This window comes from Rhipicephalus microplus, chromosome 2 (genome assembly GCF_043290135.1).
Source record: "Rhipicephalus microplus isolate Deutch F79 chromosome 2, USDA_Rmic, whole genome shotgun sequence".
NCBI classification, from domain to species: Eukaryota; Metazoa; Arthropoda; class Arachnida; order Ixodida; family Ixodidae; genus Rhipicephalus; species Rhipicephalus microplus.
In genome coordinates this window covers 277069056-277091819 of record NC_134701.1, presented here as the reverse complement: position 1 = coordinate 277091819, position 22764 = coordinate 277069056, and the positions used below count along the sequence as shown (strand labels likewise).

The 22764-nt window shown below is 47.5% G+C and overlaps 2 protein-coding genes across 2 annotated transcripts in view; one reads left to right on the top strand and one right to left on the bottom strand.

Annotated features, from left to right (window-relative positions):
• Window positions 1-2994: 2994 nt before the first annotated feature.
• LOC119163036 (transmembrane protein 107) lies at window positions 2995-3687 on the top strand. Its single transcript, XM_037414928.2, has one exon. It carries the CDS (start codon window positions 3132-3134, stop codon window positions 3546-3548), a length of 417 nt encoding a protein of 138 aa, XP_037270825.1. The 5' UTR covers window positions 2995-3131; the 3' UTR covers window positions 3549-3687.
• Window positions 3688-9261: 5574 nt separating this feature from the next.
• Window positions 9262-22764, bottom strand: part of gogo (thrombospondin-1 like protein golden goal) — a 34414-nt gene continuing 20911 nt past the window's right edge. The window contains exons 3-9 of the mRNA XM_037414919.2: window positions 22141-22458; window positions 19008-19174; window positions 18230-18471; window positions 17147-17305; window positions 13887-14300; window positions 11800-12239; window positions 9262-9931 (exon numbers count right to left, since the gene is read on the bottom strand). Coding sequence (XP_037270816.2) covers window positions 9419-9931; window positions 11800-12239; window positions 13887-14300; window positions 17147-17305; window positions 18230-18471; window positions 19008-19174; window positions 22141-22458 — 2253 coding nt within the window. The 3' untranslated portion in view covers window positions 9262-9418. The remainder of the gene's footprint in view (window positions 9932-11799; window positions 12240-13886; window positions 14301-17146; window positions 17306-18229; window positions 18472-19007; window positions 19175-22140; window positions 22459-22764) is intronic.

Here is a 22764-nt window from a genome sequence, read left to right as displayed (position 1 = left end):
CTCAGAAGATTCGCCTGGCTCTTGCATTCGTTTCCTGAACAAGTAGCGTTCGTATGCTTCATTGCTTATGCTCTTGCAATGTTCGTCAAACTTCTTAACTACCGTAGCGTAATCTGTGTTTAGTTCGCCTTCCGTAAAAAAAACAAAAAAAACAAGGGTACTGAATACCTCTATGGCTTATTCGCCTGCAGTTGTAAGCAACAGCGCACGTCTGCTCTGGTCGTGGTTGCTCGGATGGTTAGGTAGCCGTCAAGAAAAGATCGAATTTCTGCTTGAACAATGACCAGCTCTTGCCTCTTCTGTGAAGCGTACTGCATCTGGTGGTCGAACGAATTCCATCCCGACTTCCTGGCTCACCATCGGCGCCTACGTATTCGCCGAGATGGGTGCGTGGCACTTATGACACCGTGTATCAATGACTTACTACGCCGGGTGGCCGGTGGTGGAAAAGCCTGCTTTAGTGAACGTGAGTCGGTTATATGCGCTGAATGCGTGCGTATCATGTACATCTCTGAACAGTTCATACGCATATATCTTGCGCCATGAGCACCATACACCATGGAAGGCCATTGCAGCGACTTCGCCTTTCCTGATCATTTGTATTCGTTTATGAATGACTTTTCTGTGTATATGTATGTGCATGACGTGTTATTTGTGAGTATCTGTGATTACTGCATATATCAAAGTCAACGCCACCACGTGGAGTACCAAGCCAGGTTGACGAAACAAGCTAACATCTTCGAAGTACTCATCTAATATTGTGAACTTCTTCCAATTCATAATAGTAATAGTTGTTGTTTAACATCCCACAACCACCATTATTATTATTTGGTGTGTGTAGACAGAACGTACGAAGACACAGAGGAAATAAAGAGAAAACAGGCTGACAACTGCCAGCCATAGGGGCACAACGCCTGCCTGCTCTTTCGGGAAGGGGAGACATAGAGGAAGGGAAAACAGAGGGGAAGAAAAAAGAGAGAGAAAAGGAAAGCGAGAAAAAGGGGAAAAATCACACAGACATAAACACAAATAAAGTCACACGAACGATGTCTATAAACGTGACGTGAAGTCCGTTTTCTTAAAGAAAGTTAAAAGGGCTCGATGGGCTTGGTGACGACTGCAAGCACATCCCCCTGGGAACAGTAAATCGTCAAGGGTCGTGCAGCTAAGTTCAATCAGTCCAAACCACCATACGATTATGAATCGAACACGCCGTCGTATATAGGGCTCTGAACATTTCGCACACCGAGGGTTTTTTTGCGCACACCTTAATCTACACGTGCTTCGTGCATTTTCGCTTTCACCGAAAATGCGGTCGCCGCGACCGGGATTCGATCCCGGTCCACGACCTGCGAGTCAGCAGTTCCAAAGGACCATCGTGGCGGGTGATGCCGTTCATCTGATGCGCTACGGTAAATTTAGCTTTATATTAATTGATGAATGCACGTTGGTTGCTCCTGTGACACAATTTCAAGGGATGTATAAAAGAAGTCTCAGGCATGATATCGGGCACGAAGTTTGAATGAAACCTCGACAATTATGCACTGTATCTCCGGGTTGCTGCAGTGTAAAGGGGAAACCAGGCACTATTGAACCAGATGCGCTTCATATGCAAGAGCTTACAACTTTCACTTGTATGTTGGCGAAGTTCGATGAAATCGAGACCATATACACCTTTTCAGACGTAGACAATTTTTGAAAATCTTTGACTGACTGCTTTCTGCTCTCCCATAGTAGAGCACCAAGTGCTCCAAATCGTTAAACATTTTTTTTTTCTAAACGCACCTCGACTCCCGCCGCGTCTAACAAAATCAACTCAAGTGGCAGCCCGCACAATTGGAGTTTGTTTGCCCGTTGCCATGGAGATGGCCGCTAGGAGAACGCAGCAACATAAAAGACCTCGCTTCCCTATGCGGACGCGCGATGTGTGATTCACTGTGATCGCCTTTGATGTTCGCCGGCACAAACGCTCTTACAGCTGCGAAAGCACAAATTAAGTTGCGTGCGTGCGCGTTTCTGGTTTGTTTGTCTATTACGGTGTGCAAGCTTTTTGTCAACTAGAAAAGACAGTGCGAGAATTCTGGATGCCAAGAGAAGGGAACGAACAACGCAAGTGCTATAGTACGGGAGCTCGTGATGTTGTTGACGACGCGTGGCACGATTGCGCCGCCTGAAGTGCTGCTTCCGTCCGCTGGATTTTGTGCAAACCACTGCCTTGACTACACTGTCACTGCCGTCAGCGTTTACACTGTGAGACAGTTGCATCACCGAGGTTAGACGATCAACGCAACAAATCCCAGGAAAAAGTATTGGAAACAAGCACTACGCGTGACACCAACCGCTTACGATTTATATCGCTGGCATTTCGAAGGTTGGCCGAACGGGCCAGATCTCGCTGCGATAACCACAAGCGAGAGGTATCGTCACTGCGGGTGCTAAGTTCGGCAGGTAACTTTAGAGTTCATAATTGGAAACCAGTTGATCGACTCTTACTGCTCGCTTTCGCATTCTTGGTGCTCGTTAGGTAGCACGTCATCACTGCTGTGATTGTGTTATGACGACGTTTTGACTTTGGCCTGCACTTGCTGTAGGATGGTCCCATGAGAGCGCGTTCGTGGCTTTTCTGTTTGCTGGTAACATTGATTGCCAGCGTTACCCTTTCAGGAAATGTGCAGGGCAGCCAATAAACCTTGTTAAACATCTCTTATTATTTTGATTAAGAGGCATCTATGGTAATTCGACAGAGTTCATTAAGTAAACAAGGAGTTTGAGGTGCGGGAAAAATGTCCCGCATGGGTGACGACCAAGAATTGAGTCCTGGTGACTTCCTCGGCCCACTGGACAACACCAATTTGGCCTTCAAGAACACAGCTTTGTAACACTTACCCGGTGCACGTGGAGGCGATCGCTAAAGGCTGCATCGCCAGTATTCTATGTCATCCCTCAACATTCCAATACGTGTTCCAGAGTGACTGCAGGACCATAGCCCTTGGATTCATTTGTCTTCTACATGTCGGGGTAAAATAAGGTGTCAGATCACCGCGTTTATATTGTGGTCTAACTACGAAATCTCGATCGGCACATTTCCATCGATATTTTTTGTTGTAGACACTGCCAGTACGTCAACCGACATGCGCGCCAACGCCCTCGTACCGGGACGTTTTCTGACCCTCTCCGCTCACGTGGTGCTACTAGTGACCCTCATCTGGGTCTATGACGAGAACGTTCGGGCCTGTCTGCCACGGGACTTCAGCCAAGCGCAGTACGCTGCCAAGAGCACAGAGATGATCGTCGGACTCTCGCTAGGACTGATCTTGGCCGTGTTCGAAATGGTCGGCTTCCTGACTGGAGTCTCCATGTTCTTCCCGTCTCAGGCCCTCATTTCGACGGTGGCCCACTGCGCGGCGACCGTGGCACTCGCATATTTCGTGGTCGACCTCTGGAACTGTTTCGCGTACTGGTGGATATTCGCACTCTGTAGCGTGTTGCCGGCGTTCACGGAGCTCTGTGTTATCATCGGAGTCGTGTGCCTCAAGAAGGTTCCCTAGCTGAAATGGCCGAGTCTTTCATTCGGGATTACAGGCTGACCTTCCTTCTTTGCTTTTGTATGTACAGGTCACGCGTGTACAGGTGACGCGTGTCTTTGTACTTGTTGTTTTAATGTACAGATGAGCTAATTGGCGACCAATAATATTGGTGAAGCAGTGAACTAAAGACAGAACCACGCTGACAGAACGAACCATTCTAGAGGTCGAAGGACAAAGGAGAGGAGCGCCGCACATAACGGCGGCTTGTTGTGTGTTACTTCTCTATTTTTTTTGTCTTTCGTAATCTGGTTCAGTTTTTAGCGTTATGTGCAAACTGAACCAGACTTTACCTTTACATAATCATACACACATAAAAAATGACGTTAACTCAAGCACTGGCACTTGTGTTAGCGCCATTTTTATGTGTAATGCTAACAGCAGCGCTTGTATTGGCATCTTAAGCATGCACGATTGTCTTTAGTGCGATGCTTTGTCAGTATCTTCTCTGTCTTACTAGTGTTCATGATTCGACAAATAGTGACAAAGCCGTCCAAGTCAAGCTTATACAAGCGCTACATAACGTTGGGTTAGACCATTCTTAACGTGTGACTCGGGGACAGATATATGATGTGTGGATATGCTGCTTACTTCGTGATTGAGTCGTTACGCTACACCATGTCATTTAAAGCAAATTAGGGATCTTCGCTTTCATCTAAGAAGCACAAATGTGTCTCTTGTCGGAGACTCGAGTGGTCCGAATGCAATCTATGTAAATTTGACAAATTAGAGCTTCGCTTTTTATTGGAATAAAGATATTCTTTTCTACGATTTTCATTGTGGCTTTCGAAAATGAGAAAATCCGAACCTGCACAAAAAAAAGAAAGAGAGAGAGAGAGAAACAAATTATGGTTCCCCGAAACTGCTCTATACAACTGAATGCGGTTCTCTAAATCACTTGAGATGTCTATCGCCGCCAAATGGCAGTCATATACACTTTGTAAGAGTTTCAAAAATTAGACGATGAAAACGTTTTGTGGTTCACGTAAACGATTAGACTATATGCAATGAATGAAAGTAGATAGATTTTATTTATAAGCGTTACTTACAGAAGACCATGTCAGCGACACAACCTCTTGCTAAGCGCCAAGTGACTGAGCGCTACTTCTAAAATGATCACCGAAATTGGAAATATTTCAGCCTGTAGGAAATTTACGACTGAAAATGTACAAAAAGTTACATAAAGTTCTGCAAACACCACATTTTACTGTAACAGCAACAGGATATTTTTTTATAAACATTTTCTGTGTATTGGCATAAGGTTTGCATGACAAGCATTGGTATACCTATTGACTCGTGCTGTAGAACTCAGAACTCTATTATGCGAAAGTACTACGGAAATGCCGACGTTTAGCGATTACCGGACTGTGAGAGGAAGCACATAAATGTTGACTATGCCACAGGTTACGAGCAGTATGCCACTGCTACCAACACTGCAGGCTAATTAGCGTGTTACCTTCTTATAATGACCCATCATGAAAATTTCTTCGTCCCCCAACGGACTTTCTTAAAAGTTGTGCGGTCTCTTGCACCAGTGAAATCACCGGTTATGACTCGCATCTGCCTCGACGATGAAATCTTCTATTTCAAGAGATATTTCAAAATGTAGAAAATGCCATCAGTGTTGACAAATCCGGCAAATTAATATGTACAGGGGCAACCAAAATTTAGCTGACTAGCTCCTTAGTGTTCAAGACAGTAAAACTTTTTAGAAGCGTGGCAGCTTGGGCTGGTTGGTATGGCATGACGATAGTTATATGCGCGAGAGCAAAACCATGACACAGAGACAAAAAGGACACGAAGGACACGAGCGATCCTTCGTGTCCTTCTTGTCTCTGCGTCATCGTTTTGCTTTCGCGCTGTACTATAGTAAAACTGCGTTTATTCTACTTAATGAGCAAAACTAAACTTCGTTATGGAACTCTTAAATCACGGTGTATATAAATACGATATTATTTTACAAATCATCTCCGAGGCAACACTTTTATGACGTCTTGAATTTCAATGAGGGGTCTACACATGCGTATATTTATTTTTCTAGTTCGACAATTTGCTTACCAAACACACACAAAAAAAGAGGAAGGTGCAAGACATTCGCGTGAACAAAATATTTTCAAAGTGCAATACTTACCTCATGTGCAAATGAGTGCGCGCGCACACACACACACACACACACACACACACACACACACACACACACACACACACACACACACACACACACACACACACACACACACACACACGCACACACACACACACACGCCAGCCTAACAACAATGCTCCAACAAAAAACTTCATTCAGCATAGAGTACCAAAACATTTTTATTAACCGCCATATATATAATGGTGACTAGCGTCATCTACTATATACAGAACTTTCACTGGGCTGCACATCATGAAGTTTCGATTTGGTTCATTGTCAACTGCGCCAAGGCGCTGTAAATAAGACGCGCTCTCGCTTGCGAGGAAATTACATAAAGTGAGGGCCTTTCACACAAAATAGGCCTTTGTCCTAGAAAGTATATATGTGGCGTAATAACATCCTCGTTGTGACCCATGACTAGTCATCGTAGACCCGCGCACTGATAAGGATAAACGCGGATTTGCACTCACAATTGAGAATCCAAAGACCACAACAATGGCAATGTGCACTGTTAAAAGAAGAGATACGCTTCACCGTGTCCCATCTCAGATATGGGAACAAAAAAATCAATGCAACCGAAGTAATGCCCTTTTAGTTATACAACGAGAATCGTACGGTGGCGTACGATTAGACGGTATACGTCACTACGGCACGACACAGTGTCGAAATTGCGAAGCGTGGCGGTACTTCAAAGGAATACGCGGCGATTACCTTTAAATTTTGAACTTCCCTGGATTCCGTGTTCTCAGCAGAAAAGCCGAGTACTTCGTAATATCTACACCGTGCAACTAGAATTCAAGACAGGGTTTTATATCCGACGTTGCGTAAGCATTTTTATCTCGCCAGGGTCGGCCATTAGCCAGTGTCAGCGGGGATGATGATAAATCAGCTTAAGTATCGAGTCCAACCATGCTGGTGGTGCACACAGGCACCAGACCGGGTGGTTCCTTGGTTCGGAAATCGGTAATGTACACTGTGCCACTTCGCGGCTCTCACTATTTTGCTAGCGTCACTACAGCCAGGTCCAGGGACGTTGGCAATGTGCTAGCAGTGACGTCATGTCGGACGCTGCCGCTCAAGTCACGTGACCCCAGGTGTTGAGGTACAAATGAAAGGTGTAAGTGGTGTATTAACATGAAAGGTTCCGCCTGAAGCTTGCAACCTCGTTACCTCCTTCTGCATAACTACTTGTACTGTGTTCTTTTATTGTACTGCTAATAAAGCTTTATTTGATGATTGATTGTTTGATTGAAATGGACACTCACGGAGTACGCAGATTGGTTGATTGATTCAAATAGACAGACTGATACAATCAGACTCGGAGCCATCTCGCTGGCCCTTCCCAATGTTCGTATTGGTATACATTGATTATGGAAGGAGCGAGCGGATATCTTGTTATCTTATACAGCCTTCGAGAGGTTCTGAATTTATATCAAGATCGTTTCAGCATGATAAAACCTGAGTTGCAGCCATCTGCCGAACCAGCTTTGAGCGTAGAAAGTGAGAAAGGCTGAATACCTTCGATATCAGCACGTCATCAACGTGTTGACGACGCGTCGCATCACCACGCATCGCAATTCGGTAACTGCGATCGCTTTGCGATATTTCGCTTTTGTCACCGGTGCAATGCTAAAACAAATCAACAACTGTTTGCACGCACTTGTCGGAAGAAAAATAATTAAATATCGAGTGTGTCGGGCACTGATGTTACAAAGGAAGAAATGATATAAGTGCCTGGGAATCGATGTTGTCAGGTACTGGATTACGCAAATAAAAAAAAAAACAAGAACAGCACGCACTTTGAAGGAAGCTTTGGTTCATGGCGATCTTCGCGAGGTTCCCCATTCAAATACACGATTATTGAAAAATTTGTAGGAAACTGACTGTAAGAATTGGGAGGAAGTTGATTTCTATCGACTGCTGTAAGCTGTATCGAGAAGGGTGTCAAATGACCCAAAGAAAATGCGGATAACGGACAAAACTGGAGAAGTGGGCAGCTGTCGTAGGTTAAAAGCGGGCATCGCGATTCTAAACCTGTGTACGTTAGTGTGTTCAATGGCGAAATATGGCTAAGTTTAGTGCTAGCATAAATAAGTTACAAATATTATCAGATAGGCAGACTCTGTACCCACTTGTTACCGACTTATTTCGTACGTTTTCATTATGAATAAAAATTTCACTGACATTTAATTTTTGGAGACGCGAAACAATGACCTATAATGCTTCAGGTATTGCTTTACGCCCGACTTCTCTACACCTCTTTTCCCCTCTAATGGTTAGCAACACGTACATTCTTCTATTAGTCTCCATGCTTGGCCTTCTGCCTTAAATATATCAATAGGATCAGAAAATAAACTCACAGCATCTCGCAAAATATAATCTTTTAATTTTATAAATTTACTTCATTCATTTCGTCAGCTATTACGTAAGTGGTATTTCAGAATGCGATAGCAACTGTTAGATGTGAACCTTCTTGCAATTCACGAGTATTCTAAGACGTATGCCAAGGCGAAGCAACCTTTCAAGTAGTAAAACAAACTAACAACAAAAACTTGCTGCAACGGCAAAAAAGCCATACACATCTGAGCACAGCGATCGTTTGTGGCGCTGTTTCAAAATAGCTGCAAAAAAAAAAAAAAGAAACGCATAGCACGTCAGCATTGGCTTTACAGCGCTCGCGTTTACATAAAGAAAAGCTTACGCTTAAGCGACGTCGACATCTTATTACCAGATAGTATCAGAGCATTTGTGTACTAAAATATTTGTTGATTGGGCCTCTAAACCACTGCTCATGGTTTTCGAAAAACAAAATAAATAACTTGCCTGGTCTGATGACATAACCTAAGAAGTACCACAGGCCATATTCTGCTCTGCCGCCGTTGTACCTGTGTTAGTAACGCCGGTAAACATGACGGAAATGACCCACTTTCGCTTTCAAAAGTCGCCACTTTCAGGTTACCTCCTGCTGTAATCGGTCTGCCAGCAGTTTACCTGGCTTTCTAATCCAAGAGATATAGCGTCGCATGCACAAGGAATGACGTAGTACTCCGAGTGCTAATCGTTGTCAAGCGAAGCTATTTGCGAACCAAGCCATATCACAGGTGACTGACCTAAAAGAAGCGATACCTTAATGAATGCTGCAAACGCTCAAAACTGAAGCACAAGCAGAGCACTCGGTGATGTATTTGGCTTTGGTGATTGCCCACTGGATCACACTGACACCATTTCGCACACTACTTAGGTCGGTTTCGAACAAGGTTTCACTCTGCATGTCACTGAAAGCGCGAGCTGCAATACTAACGATGATGGTCCGAACATCGGATGTACCCCGAAAAACGTAAAGATGGAGTGTCGCACGCGCAACTTAAGAACGAGGTACAATTCTGCAACATCGAAGCGCAAACTCGTCGCGCTATTTGCTACAAATCGGACGGGTGGCAACAATTTGAAGCGGGCTGAAATCCCACCTCTCCCGTACGTTTATGACTTTCAGTAGAAAATTATTTCATCGAATGGCTTTCATCGTACCGCTGTAGTCAATAACTACGGAGATGTCCCACGACCTCCGGTGGCTGTATCAGTCGCGCGGCGAAACAAAAAGCCACGGTTTACAAACGAAGTTTCTGTGCTCAAAACATCTTCGCGCCCCACTTGACCTATCGGTGCGCGAGGCACGCAGCACTGCGAGTCACTGCTCGTCTTCGGACTCGTGTACCTGAGCCACCAGGCTCAGGTCGGTCGTCTCGGTCGGCGGGGGTAACGTGTAGTTCTGAAGCTGCAATTCGAGCAGTTCGTCTTCGACCGGCAGCGGCAGGAAGGGCGGCCAGCTGCCCACTTGGGCGCTGAAAAAGGACCCGGGCACGTCGTGGCACCCGTAGTCGTAGTAGTCCAGCTCGAAGCCGTCCTCGGTGCCGCTCGTGCTGAGCTCGGACAGGGACGCGGCCAGCGCCGCGGCCGTACCCTCCCGCGCACGAGAACCGCAGTTGGCGACGCGGTCGGCGAGACCGAAAGCCCGCCGGTGGTTGTTGGGACCGTTGGATGCGCGTCCCGCGGCGTCGAGGGACTCGACCGAGTCCTCGGCGCCGTCTCCACTCGCCGCGAGGAGGTGCTTGAGCGGCCTCGGCTTGAGGGGAAGCCGGGGAGTGCACGTCCGGCTCTGCGGTTGTGGAGACACTGTGGCCACGGGAACACGCTTCTTGAGCTGCGCGGGTGAGACAGAAAGAGAGAGAGAGAGTGAAACGTTCAATAGTGAAAAAATAAAATGTTCTCAAAGTCGGACCATTTTAGTTCGGAAGACCATTCGCGTCTGAGCTCGACTAACCGGGTCCGTCTTCCACTCGACTATCATCGAATTATGTTCGAGTGTTATTTTAGGATTCTCTTGACCCGCCGAGACCATGGAGTATAGCGTGACCATGAGTAAGTGAGGGCAGTGTATTGTTATGAAGAATATGGCTACGACTCACCTGCGAGCAGGAGGCATTCTTTCGCTGGTAAACAGACCGTGTTTTTCGAGATAAGAGCTTTTACACACGAACAATAATAGCGGAGTCATTCGTTACTTTGATGTACTCGAACATTACAAAGCAGTGCACAAGGCACAAATTAAGACGACGCCAACACAAGCTCTGGTGTCTTTTTTGCGCTACTTCATGACTATATATCATGATGGTGACATGGGCGTGATTTTGACGATGGTAGCAGTCGATGGGTCCAAGGTGAAACTTTGTTTGGCCGAACTTGTGACTGGGAAGTAAACTCAAGCTGCAGCAAGGAATGTACGCTATACACTGATACCGGCAAACAGAGCATCGGCCGTCGATAAAACACCCCCCACGGTGGCCTAATGGCTAAGGCACTTGGCAGCTGAATCACAGGTCCCGGGATCGAATCCCAGCCAGGCGAAAATGCCCGAGGCTCGCGCGCTTAGATTTGGGTGCACGTTAAAGAACCCCAAGTGGTCGAAATTTCTGGAGCCCTCCACTACGGCGTCCCTCTAAATTAATGGTAGTTTTGGAACGTTAAACAACAGCAAATATTATGACTAATATTGCTATTCACATTTTTTATCGTAAATAAAACTGGTCATCGTCAGAACGCGCCATCTTACATACACCACGCATTGATTTTTTTTTTCAGCCTTATCATTGGTCGTCACACGGGCTCTGGAATATGATGGAATATTCGCGTCTTGCTCACAATTTTAACAAATAAAAGTTTATCTAATCCAATCCAATGACAATTTTAACAAAATAATCTACTACAATCGTCAAGCCTCTCGACCACTAAAGGTGTGGCTTGCTTCGACAGTCTTCATAGGAGTAAACCAAATACAGCAAAAGTGAAACGGCAAACGAAGTGGCAATATCATGGCTCCACATATAAAATACATATATATCGCAGAAGAATTGGTCTCGTAGGCGGTAATATAGCATGACTAATACCATAGTCCTGGAAATATCAGATTAACCTGAAGGCCACTTGCTATGCTAACTGATGGCGCTTCTCACTTGACTGAAGACACCCCGACGTACGAAAAGGAGACGCTCGTTTGATAACCTAAATTAAAAGTTGCTTTGAACAAGAAAGATTGTTGTTCTGCCTGTGAAACCAAACTTTCCTTGGTACAAGTATGTACAGAGAAGAGTTTGCCAGGTTCCTACTTTTGTTGATTTCCTTACGAATGAAACGCCACCGTTCTCTTTCTGCGTCTCTCTCTTTCTATACATGTGCATGTCAGAGAGAGAGAAACTGAACGGAAAGCTTGCTTCCAGCGATGTTTCGTGACTACCGAGTTCCGATTTAGGCCTTCCGGAGCCTATGTGTATACGTCCTGGCTGCGCCTTACAAAAGTGAACACGCAATGCAAACAATCCTAATAGTAACCCAGCCATATCCTAATGAAATTGAACACCCAAAGGGCTTTACCCGGGATTTTTTTCCTCCCTTATCGCACCACGCCTGTGAACGTCTCAAGGGTACAGTCTATCTGTCGTCTGAACACGCCATTTAGAGCCGGAATGCTTCATTACTCTATAAAAGAAAGCTCCGAAGAAAGAGCCAACCTACCACCGGGGTAGAGGTCACCGAGGCGGTACACACGGAGCCGACCGACTTGAACAGGCACGCCTGCTCCATGTAGTCCTCTGGACTCTCGCCCGACGACTTGAGGGGGATAGACTCTGCAACGGGCGCAGCTTCACCCTCGTCCAGCATGTTGTCACCTTCCGCGGACACCTCCGAGATGGAGGTGAGCGAGCCCGCGGCCAGAAGACGCACCGTGGGCCGCGAGTCGAGGCCACCGTCCGAGCAGTAGGACTCGGAGGCTAGGCTACGCGCCTTAAGGCGGCGCGACAAGCAGCAGCGGCTCTTGTAGGCGACCGCCAGCAGGGACACGGTCAGCACCACGGCGCAGCCCAGAAACGCCAGAAGCGCGTGCACGGAGGAGTGGAACGGCGCCAGGCCGGAGTTGCGTGGGTAACGCGATGCCATGGAGGCCAAGGTCAAGTCTGCGAGTGAGGATGTCCAAGATGTTTATAACGTCTCCACAAACACGAGGTAATATACTTGGTACTTGAACAGCGCGAAAGGCAGGACCGAGAAATAGTCGTTCAGGTACCATGCATTTCAACCATGCAACTGGCCCTGTTTGCCATCCTACGTTAACAGTTGTAGCTAGTCTAGATCACTTGTTCAGAGGACCTCTTATGGCCAGTAAGGAGAAAGTTGTACACTACTACCGTAAGGTTAAGCGACACAAATAGCGACAGTATGAGAAAACACGAGAGCACATAATTAGCTCTGTATACCTCAAGAGTGGAATGTTAGGATAGTTGGTTTTCAGACATCAATATCAACGCACATAGTGCAAAAAAAAAAAAAGAAAGTCGAACACAAAACTTCGTTTCCGTAGTCTATTCTAGAAGACGTTGTTGGGCTAGTCAGTAAATTTCATCAAGGAAATATATATTCTCGAGAGAAAAGATAGAGAGAACGAAGAACAAAAGCGAGAGAGAAAGATAGAAAGGAAAGAGGAAGAAAGATAAAACGTTCAGAACAGAGAAAGAAATATATATGAGAGAAAGGAACAGATAATAACAAAGAAAAGCAGAAAAAAAACAGAAAAGAGAAGATGCAAAAAAATTGGCAATGCTTAAAGGGCCCCAAAACCACTCAGCGGTCGAAATTTAGTTGAGGTGAGGAAGTTGTAGTGGTGAGGAACATGTTGCCCTGAGAATTTTTTGAAACAGTGCCGTAATAGCGGAGTTACACGCGTTTGAATATCAAAACGCCACGATCACTTCTTTCCTTCTTTCTTACGCTACCCTATTCCAAAACCGTTTGGCCCCTCCTCGCCTGAGTCAGCCGAGTGCCCCTCCTCATCTCGCGTGGCATACGTCACCGCTGACGTGCTGTTCGAGACAGCGTCTACTTCCTGTTGCCGCGATCCGTCACTGCGACGCCTCAGCTCGCCGTCAACTGTGTTGTGTGTGTCATCTGGGTGCACTGATGATTGACTAACCACTGTATAGCTGTCGTGCAGGCCCGTGCCCCTACGCTAGCGACTCGGCGGTTGTGTTACGGGCCGCAGATGTCACTCCGCAAGCGGCAACACGACCAATAACAGCAAGGTGCGCGTGAACAGCTGTTTGCAGAGTGACCGAAAGTCGTCTGTGTTCGTAATCGCAAGCATCGAAATTGGTTACGTCATCGAGTTTCACTGGTGATGTCACGCATGTCAGTGGCAATAAGGGCGGGGACCGGAAAAGAGAAGCTATTTTTACGAAATTTTGGCCCGCCCGCTACCTGTAGCGCTGCGGCGGGTGGCATCGTTGATCGCGACGGCATTCTGCACGCGATGCGCTTGTTTACTTGAAATGTTTGGGAGAATATCGGGGGGGGGGGGGGGGGATTTAGGAGCCCTTTGATAAAACAGCAAAAGCCAGGTCAACATATGTGCCCGTCAGCTCCCCTTTTCCTTGGGAAATGCGCCTTTTGTTCAAGCTACTCTAATTCTTCCCTCTCATTGTACCGATTAGTGATGCCGTTAGTTATGCTGTACCCGGCACATACTACAGCCCGGCTCATACCGCAGCAATATTAAGGGTAAGCACTGTACACCAGCACCAAGCGTGAACAATGCATTATCTACTCACTCGTTTCCCAGAATGCAATGCTGAAGCTCGCGACAGGCTGCACCGACACGTTACCAGCCGGATCCGGGACGGGCACATAATCGATGCGCACTGGGCCCGACAGGGAGGTGGCCTCGAGTAGAGTGTGGGTGCCGCCTCCGGAAGCGCTGGCGGCCAGCAGGACACCCAGAGGAGACGTGCCGTCGCGCACCGAAATCTCGCCCGCGTCCAGTTCGTCAACGGTCAAGCGGACAGAGACCAGCCTTCGCCGCGAGAACGGCTTGAACACCCACGACACGGAACGGTCCACGCACGGCGTCGCGCTGGAGAAGCGCACCGTGGCGCGCCGGATCACAGTCAGCGTGCAGCCGCAGATGCAGTAGGTCGACGGCAGCGGCGTGGTGGATGTCGCGTTTTCCGCCGACGGCGTCGTATCTGACGAGAGAAGGCAGTATGAATCGAATGCAAAAGAGCAGATTCGCGCTGGCTGATAATGATTCACCACTGAAAACGTGTCGCCTGTGTACCTCCGACGACGATGGCGAATAGCATACGAAACAGATTTTTTTAGATGCAAGGCAGCTCTTTGACTAGCCTGTGTAACGCTGTGCTCCCGTCCGCACCGCGCTCTCCTGGCCACAGGTGTTGGGGCGGTGCGAAGTAGGTCATGCCTTCTCTCGCAGCTCGAGCGCATTGACGTCACTCTTTCTCTAGTCTGTCACCGCTAGCCACGTGTCATCGAAGGAGGTTTAAAAAAAATTACTGGAGTGGCAGCTCCCGCAATGTTTTGCCAGCAGTAGTGAAGCTAGCTTTTGCCCTCCAAAGATCTGAGAAACCTGCTATTTTCAGGTGGTAACCACTTAGATATCAAGTGACTGATTTGTTAATCTAAAGGCTATGTTAAATATAAATTAAAGATAGTTGTTTCCGAAGAAATAATTTGCAGAGACAATAGTATCGGTGACTTAATTTTCAATTATATTTGCCATGAATTCGAGGCTTACTAAAAAAAAACTAGTAACGGAATGACGTACTTTGAGCACTATCTGACCCGAAAAGGTTGCCACATTCAAACTCGTTGGGCATGCGAGGAAAACGCTCATTTTCAATTGCCGAACAACAACAGCTCATGCCCCAAGTAAGATGGCTGCCACAGCCACCATCTTACGGTTTGCACAGCTTTACTCGCGGGCGAGATTTTTTACTTCAGCTATTTTTTAAAACATCCTTGGTGTCATCTGACTCGCTTCACACTCTCCACCGCTCGCAACGTTAGAGCGCGCATCGAGCCAACAGTCCTTCTGCAATGACCCAACCCGCCTCCCGTGCTTTTGGGTTTCAAACAAACGTTCACTAGAGTAAATGCTACGAGTTTCGCTTCAAACAGTTCTTCCAGCAGGTGCGTCAGCACCCGTTTCAACCGGGTCAACGCCGTCCGCACCACTGCTGCTTCGCATTCCATCAGGGTTCCCTTCGGGTATATGGTCCATGATGTTTTATATTCAGAAACGATCCTAAGAAGAATTGGTACAGATGCAAGGGTAAGGTTCCTGGAAATACTTCAACGGGTGTACGGCAGGGTGAACAGCTTATTCTGGTTTCAGCTTCTTATATCCGGAACAATGCCATAATTTGTCCTGAAAATTTGCGTGCTAATTTGCATGGCCTCCCCTCTGTTAAATTTTGACCATGTAGCTTTCGTACTTGCTTCTGGTGGAGCACCAGACTTCAGACTAGTGCACGAAATTCCATGTGCCTTTTTCCCCCCCCAGAAACATAAAACAGTAAAACCGTAATATTTGGCACACTTCTTCAACATAACAGTCGTATGAAACCTCAAGAAAAAGAATATTGTTCCCAGTTGTCACGTACCGCGAGCAAGGCTTTCCAATAATCTTACCCTTAATTGTAACTGACAGTTTTACAACATTTTAGACTCAGACTATATATACATATGAAAAACTTAGGTATAGTCTGACAAAATCTGCACGCGATTAGTCGGATGGTTTTCCAGGAAAGGTACATAAAGTTGCGAAAGTTTTCGAAAAATTGATCGCTAGAAAAACGCGATTTTATGTTTAAAAACGCTCGCGGTACGTGCTCACAATATACAGCCCCAATTACATTAAAAACAAACTTAAAGAGAAATTTCGCGATCCGAAAGGTATGAAAATGGTAGGAAGTAGATGTATTCAGCCGATTAGGTAGTAATTATTGTTACAAAATGGATTCACGCAGAAAGAATGACGGAAAAGAGCTCATGTATCCGTTAGGAAGTGCAGTCTATGGTGGCATTTTTAACAGGCTTGGAACATTGCAACGCGCTCGCAAACAAATATATTTGCTCTTCAGACGATGCATCATTTTCAGCAACGAAATAAAAAGAAATCGCCTTTTTGGGTCGATTTACCCTACCACATATCCTTGTCAGCTTAAGAATAGCTTCCAAACCTGCAACGACATGAAATGGGTACTTCGAACATGTGAACCCCGGACGCTGGGTGGTTACTCGCGTTTCCTTACAGCGGCCGTGGTATATGCAACGTATAAAATCACCCGTACTAAGCGGTCATTTTATGCAGTGCGTGACTACCATAGTAAGAATATTGGCCACAATACACTGCGTACATATACACCAAAAAGAAAATATCCCATGCCACGTAAATTCTTTCCACAGGTATACATAAGGGTTCCGATACACTGTATGACGCCGAGCGACAGCTGTACGTCGTGGTCATCTATATGGGGTTACCTGCTTAATTATGAGGTGGCTTAAAGGGCCCCTAAACAACCATTGAAGATGTATACAATGAACGAGCGCATTATTCCTTCCTGGTGTTTCCCGTCGTTCCGGCCCAATTAATGACTCCAGCAGTCTGCTCACGTGACACCATGCGAAAATAGGCTCTCGATTTGGCAACACGCCAGCGATATCAGTTGTGAATCATTCCCTACTAGGCTTTGCAATGCAGTCGCACCCGCATTCTGCTTCTGCCTTGTCTCGAACGGCGATTACCATGCGAGATCGACTGATTTCACTGTTTTGTGCGCTTTCACCAGCGCAGGCGGTGATAAGTGTGTAGCAGAAAAGCGCCAGATCCTGGTGGTCTAAACACCTAATGTTAACGTTGTACTAGTCATGAAGAAATGAGTGACGAAGAAACGATGGTGCCTGTAGTAAAGATAGCGAAGGCGCGAAAGGAACCACTCCCTCGTCTACAAACTCGGAGTGGTTTAGGGGTCCCTCAAATATGCAAGCATTATACAAGCACAGATCGTACCTGGGCAGGGATCTAGTTTGCAGGGCCTGGTATCGTAGGCGCTGCCGTAGCAGGTGCCATCCGGTCTGCCACAGAGCCTGTAACGCATCTGGCTTCCGCTGCTGCAGGACCCTGAGCAGGGACCCCAGTCAGACCAGTTGCCCCAGGAGGACGCCGAACCTATATAGGCGAAGACACGGATTTACGGAGCGCTCGGTGGGACTGCGGCAAGTCAAAAATCGGCGTTCCTCAATCTCAGCGACTTTAGAAGCTTGGGAAGAGACACTACGGCAATGAATTGATGCATTGTACGGTAAAGAGTAAATAAATTGACTCCTTATGCCAATCGATGTCCTATGCTTGCTGCATCGTTACCCCGGCACTGTAAATAAATAGCACATTGCTCGACACACTTTCCTCTTCATTTTTTCTTCCGTCAATTTACTTCTTCCTTGTTGGAACTCTATACAGCTTTCTCCGCACGTGCAAACCTCGAAGAAGTTGCGTCTAAACCACAAGAAAAAATACAAAACAATTGATTCTCGAAATATTGACGCCAACGTTACGTCAATACGTAAAAGATATTTCCTCCAAGCGTCTTCCGTGTCGTCTAGCTAGGTCTTGAATATATAGTTTCATCTAATGCCATATACGCGCGGATATGTGAAACCCAAACGAACTTTGCAGTGCTGTTCAGATGAGGAAAGATTTCCTATAAAAAAAGAAAAAAAAAACGCGACGGCACCTAGCTGGCATGTGCGACAATTGCTTCTTCAGGAGACGTACCATGAAACATCTGTCCTGTGCCAGTCTGTGAACTTCTTGCATTTTATAGCATGCTCTATTTATCGAGGGAAAAGCATAGTGGGTACAAATACAAGACGGGGTGACATGCAAAAAATATATCGTCTACTGTGCTTATGATGCACTTAGAAACACAGCTGGCGAAAGTTTTTGATTCAGGGCACCCCAATTCAGCTTCCGTCATTGTACACTGTCAATATTCGTCTGAGCCAAACATCACAAACAGCGTATTTTCATCGAACAGAGGCACTGTACGTAGCATGGCACAAGATGGAGAATAACCGAACAGTCGGGGCTTACCGGACTCGAGCGACCAGGGCCGGCACTGTCTGAGCAGCTCGAAGACTGCGCCGTTCTGAGCCACGCTGACGTAAACGAAGCAGAACTGCGCGTACGCATCGTGAAACAGGTGGCAGCCGAGCGTGAGCGCGTGTTTGCCCCGCGGCAGCCTCTGCTCGAACAGGTAGCGCCACGGAGGAGACGCGTGCGCCGGTAACCGGGCGGGACCCGGAAGACCGTACACCCGAACCTTGTCGCGATCCCTGCACGGTACAACGGGAACGTCAAGATGAACGTACGGGAGAGAAACATGCAGGCCTAGCGGTAACAGTACAAGAATTGTGTACGTTGCCCGTAGATTGAAACGCGAAAATTAAGGCTATAATACTGCTCGTACCCTCGTTTCTAGCGTCTACAGTTCGTGGAGAAGCCAGGGATGGGGAACACCCACCTTGTCCTCTGCCCTTCTATGGTACGTGCTAAACAGGCATATTTTTATGATCTACTCTGCACTCTGTAAAATGAACCAGCTAGCCCAGCAACGTGTTCCTTCGATACTCAGTTCGTGTAATATAAACGACGCATTGTACACTCACACATTTACTTCCCAGCAAACATTACACCTTCAACGGCCAGATATGCAGTGAAACGATGCGGTTATCCCGCGCAATTGCTCGTATATACCCTTCGTTACTCCGAATAAAAATGATGTGCCTTTCAATCCGTGAGTACTACGCAGGCTTCTTTCGTTGGAATTCTGAACCACTGAGGAGAGAACAGTGCTGCAGAAAAGACTTACTTGCTGCAGGTTGTTGGGTACCGGTATAGAACGTTGATCCCGTCGTGACAGCTAGATATGGCTGCTTGTGCGACGTTGAGCATGTAGCGAGAACTCCACACTACCCGCACGGGCACGCTCTCGGATACCAGCGGCAGCTTCGGGTCGTCGGCGCAAGATAGCCTCACCTGCAACGGCAAACAGCCTCGTTAGCTCGCATCTCAACTAATCAATATTGAGAAATCAACGTGGCAGGAACCGAAGCCACGGGAGCAGCTAACGTGCAGCAGACCCGTGGCGGTTGTTCAATGGTTACTGGAGGTCATAGGCATGTGCACGTGGGGGGGGGGGGGGCGCCCTTTCTCTACAACCCAATGGGAGGTGCAAATTTAAGTCGCCCATATATTTACTCCCTCGAACGTCATTTGTGCGAAACTGCGCAAAAACAACGGTTTCATATGAAGGAATAGGCGGGACCAAGCGCTGAACTATACCAACCATGCGTTTTAGGAGCGAAGCTCCTTAAGGCGTGGGCTGTGCGTCCCCTGTATGTAGCCACCTCTCGTTCAGTTCTAAGTATTACGCTAGCCACCGCCCGATCTAAAGGGTACAGCCATATCCATCCATCCATCCATCCATCCATCCATCCATCCATCCATCCGTCCATCCATCCATCCATCCGTCCGTCCGTCCGTCCGTCCGTCCAAAAGATGCAAGATGTTATAAACTAGACGGCGGTACGTGTAGTTGATTATGAAAGATGCGAGGTGTTATAAAATAGGAATGATGCCACATATGGCGCGTGTCATCGTTCGATATAGTGCGGCGACGTACGTTAGGGGGAGCGTTGCAATAAAATCGAGTGGGCAAAATGTACGGAGGATTCATGGTTTACCAGGTTTACCTCCGGAGCTTCGCCCACTCATCATCATTCACTTCGTGGATATGGCGGCATTTTATTTGTGGGAGCACGAATAAATACGCTTTCTCATATGAGAAGAGGAGGAGGGGAATCGAAAGAGCGCATGGGGCCTACCGTATACATCGTACATTTTGAACGGTGCAGATAACTTATCTGCTTGTCTGTTAACGCTATCGAGGGTGAGCTGACACATGCTGATCCCACATCGTGCCTTTCGAAGGCTTCGTAGGTTTCTCGAGCTCTGGAATCTTGACAACGGCGTATGATGCGCGCCTGCTGGAAATGGGGGCTGCCCCCGCACCAACGCATCCTGTATTTTATCGATAGCGAGTTTTAGAATGCCGCTTGCAAGCGCTGCAGGCGTTGCGGGCGCGATAACAGTTTTAGAATAGCGTTTGCCCTGCTGCGAACCGCAACGCACGATCGCAGCGACACTGTAGCCTCGAAACCAGCGCTTGCGGGCCACATGCGGGCCGCCATCACCGCACGCAATTTTGGATTTTCTGCGTGCGGTCCGAGAACGCGAACGCCGACTCGCGTTACGACGCATGCGCAGTAGCAGCGACCGCACCACAAGGGCTCGCGGTGCGCTATTGTGAAACTCCATAATACCAACCAGATGCACCAGACATAGCCGATCGCCCCCCTCTCCTCTATCCATTTTCTGCTCTCGACCATCGTCTAGCATTCGCGTGTGTTTTGCGGTTATGGGGGAGAGAACCCTTCATGCAGTGCCTCACGACGGTAATCATATACGAAGTAATTTTTGTTCAGTTTTGTACAGATCCGTGAAGCGGCGTCTTGCATTCCCCTTGTTCGCAATATTGGCGGTAATGCTGCCTCTGTAAAAGATGAGGTGTTTTGGGGTAGTGTGACACCATTCGTGCCATTATGCGGGCAGCCAATGCTGAAGCGTCACTGCAACGCTATATATATGCGTGCGTTGCCCTGTGATGCGGCAGTGGTGTCACTTCGAGCCACAAAGAAGGAGCACCAAGGAACAAATCTTACAGACTTGCGATATTGGAGTTGAAAACACTTATATCACATCGCTGAGGAAAAACACTCGCAAGCACGTGTGACGCAAGCAGCACTATGCAGCGTCGCTGCCCGACCACTCCATGAACTAAGACTAGACTTTGAACCCCTCTTCCCCACCCCTTCTGATGTAGAACCATACGCCCGCCTATGCTGGAAGCCCTATTTTTCGAAGCGGAAAGGTGATGTAGAAGAGAGAATAAATTGAGAGAATTGCATGGAGAAGTAAACGTGTATCAGTGAGGAGAGGAATGTCATGCTTACTTAATGCATTTCTGCAAACCCTGAGGTAACACGTCTTACCACGTGTTCGCAAAGACGCAACCAGAGCCATTGACACACCATACAAGGTAACGAAATGTCCCACCTCCCTTATAGTTTCTTTAAGTGACTGCGAACCACTGAACGCTTTGCGATGTGCGTCAGCGACGCTGCGAAACACGTCAAGTTGCAGCACACACCACTTTATAGGAAGTTAGAAAATAAGATGAGTACTAGGCCCACCCGCAGCCATTTCTGTCTCACCCATGGAGAGAATTTGCAAAGACATTACGCCCATCCAATCACGATTGCTTACTTCAAGTTTTTGTTGTCCTCTGTACGAACACATATCAACATAATTCCCCGAGACTTCAGTTTCCTGCCAAATTTAATGAGATTCTGACGTCACTCTTCAGATAAAGATAACGCTTTAGATTGAAGCGACAAACCATTAGTTTGCGATATTCGTGATATTTACACTAGCTATAAAATGTACCATTTCGAAAGGGAAACTGCTTGATTATTATATGGGGTTTAACGTCCCAAAACCACCATATGATTATGAGAGACGCCTTAGTGGAGGGCTACGGAAATTTCGACCACCTGGGGTTCTTTAACGTGCACCCAAATCTGAGCACACGGGCCTACAACATTTCCGCCTCCATCGGAAATGCAGCCGCCGCAGCCGGGATTCGAACCCGCGACCTGCGGGTCAGTAGCCGAGTACCTTAGCCACAAGACCACCGCGGCGGGGCAAAGGGAAGCTGTTTCGGCACGACATTCTTACATGGGTATTTGACAAACGCGCAGTTGTTCTGCGGCCGATGTTTATATCTCTTTCGATATGGTTATCGACTGTAGAGACAGCCAGGCTAAAACCCACCAGCGGTAGGCTGGATGCCAGCGACCACCACAATGAAGCTGGTTCCCCACCTGGTAGTAGCCGGCCCTGTCAAAGGCATGACAGTCGAGGGTCACGTCGTGGCTCCGTAGTTCGGCCCAGCTTGCCAAAGGCTTCTGGTCGACCAGGGACTCCTGAAACCAGGACTGAGGCTCGCGGTGGGCGCCCCGGTACACCAGCGACACCACGAAGCCGTAGTCGTCCTGGTGCAGGGGAGCACAACGCAGACCCGGCAGCTCGAACGTCACCACCACGTCCGAGCCGTAAGTCTCCAGTAAAAGGGGCACGTGCGTCAGCACCTCGGGCCACCGAACTAGCGTGTCTCGTGTCGAACGTGCCAGAACGGTTTCCTGCGATAGGGTTGTGATGTACAGCACAGTACCCAACCATCACCGTTCTAAGATAGAAATGCAGTAATGATTATCAGATGTACAGTGGTGATCACAATTTTGTGGACCACGGGAGCATGTGTCAACCAGTACCGTGGCCCTGACGGTTGCCTGCGAAGCTTGAGATCGTGCACTGCACACATGCATCATGTTTTACGTGCCAGCCTGCTCCTTCGCTCTTTTCAACAGCATGCGCACCGGAACACCAGTAGAACCGCAAGGTGTCACTCTTGCTGTCAACGCGGAAACGCCAAGTGATATGGTATC

What these genes read in the sequence shown, in the direction of transcription:
- LOC119163036 (XM_037414928.2), top strand. Translation starts at nt 3,132, where the DNA reads ATGCGCGCCAACGCCCTCGTACCGGGACGTTTTCTGACCCTCTCCGCT.